Below are 1,313 nucleotides of genomic sequence, written 5' to 3' on the forward strand. Positions count from 1 at the left end.
TTGCTGTTTAACAGCGGAAGACTTTGTAACGATCGGATCCAAGAAATTGTGAGGGAAATCCTCATAATCAGACGTGATTTCGGGGAGGAAATGGAGGATGTCTGGGGTATGATCGGGGTTGTACCGAACCATACTAGGCAAGCGAAATATCGTAAATTATATAAAAAACTACAATACACTAGAAAAATATATGAAATTAATGATTATTATTTTCCATAGCCCAGGAAATTCGAACAAACATGTGATTTTCTCGCCTATAAGAACGGCGGTAGAAGACGTCGATAACGACGTGGGTAAGTTTACATATATCAGTAAAATATTAATTACGACTTATTTTAAAACCACTTTTTATACGCTAATATATATATATAATTTCAGAAATCATCCAAAACGAGCAAGTTAACAAAGAAGTGGAGGTAATCGACATTTCTGGTGATATCGATGACCCACCAATTATCTGGGAACGCTTTCCCGACTATGTCATTGATATCAACGACCCAGCGATTAATTGGGAACATTACCCCATTGCCGAGATTCCGCTCCAGAAACGAGGTAAGACAGCGTTAATTTTCAATATAAATTCATATGTAAGTTCGACATAATTGATGATTTTATCGATCCTCCTTCTTTTCAGTGACCCCTCCGTTCATGATTCACCCTCCAGAATATTTTAGAGCACTCGAGACATTCCGAAAACTATGTGAAAAAAAATTTTTCTAATGTATCCGTACCTATGTAGATACTTTGATGGGAAATAAAAAGAGAAACATTAATACATTAAAAAAAATGTTTATTTATAAAGGTTTACAATTCTCTCCGGGCGCTGAGACCACCAATTGAATATTTTTAATACATTCTGTAAAGCACAATGCTTAATATGATTATTACATCGTAAAATATTGGTTGCATCCAATTTGTCCAAGGAAACTATGTCCTCGTAATCCGCATCCAAGGTCTCGATGATCAGGTTACTTTTTACATTGTCGTCCAGAAGATTCATCAACCATTCTCGCTTTTCACACCCCTTTACGTATACGAGTGGGGGGAAAACGTCTTTATGTTCCACATCGCATGATTTGCCAACCACAGCTGTCGTAATCAAGTGCTTGGCTCTGCTGTATGCAACGATCCCGTCATCCCATCGTAGTCCATGATGATTAACCGTCAACCAGTATACTCTCGATTTGTCGGATCTTGCGAGAAGATGCCATGGCATGGGACTAGTAAAGATATAATGGGAGAGAACAGATCCATTCCTAAGTATCGCTACTTCCTTTACAATAAATCTCTTTCCAACAACGAATCCTTGCAAG

At 37.8% G+C, this 1,313-nt stretch overlaps 1 protein-coding gene across 1 annotated transcript; it reads left to right on the forward strand.

Annotated features, from left to right (window-relative positions):
* The first annotated feature begins 13 nt into the window (after positions 1-13).
* LOC116849444 lies at positions 14-822 on the forward strand. The gene is made up of 3 exons (XM_032826587.1): positions 14-293; positions 379-552; positions 635-822. The coding sequence occupies exons 1-3, from the start codon at positions 191-193 to the stop codon at positions 718-720; spliced, it is 363 nt and encodes a 120-aa protein (XP_032682478.1). The 5' UTR covers positions 14-190; the 3' UTR covers positions 721-822.
* Positions 823-1,313: the final 491 nt, after the last annotated feature.

The sequence above is a fragment of the Odontomachus brunneus genome, unplaced genomic scaffold, assembly GCF_010583005.1.
Source record: "Odontomachus brunneus isolate Ranch 3 - 2012 unplaced genomic scaffold, Obru_v1 Obru_scaffold_116, whole genome shotgun sequence".
NCBI lineage: Eukaryota > Metazoa > Arthropoda > Insecta > Hymenoptera > Formicidae > Odontomachus > Odontomachus brunneus.

Bases quoted from the DNA above. Each gene is read 5' to 3' on its own strand.
- LOC116849444 (XM_032826587.1), top strand. From the start codon at position 191: ATGAAATTAATGATTATTATTTTCCATAGCCCAGGAAATTCGAACAAA. The intron at 294-378 runs GTAAGTTTACAT...ATATAATTTCAG, and splicing joins AGACGTCGATAACGACGTGG to AAATCATCCAAAACGAGCAA. The intron at 553-634 runs GTAAGACAGCGT...CCTTCTTTTCAG, and splicing joins GATTCCGCTCCAGAAACGAG to TGACCCCTCCGTTCATGATT.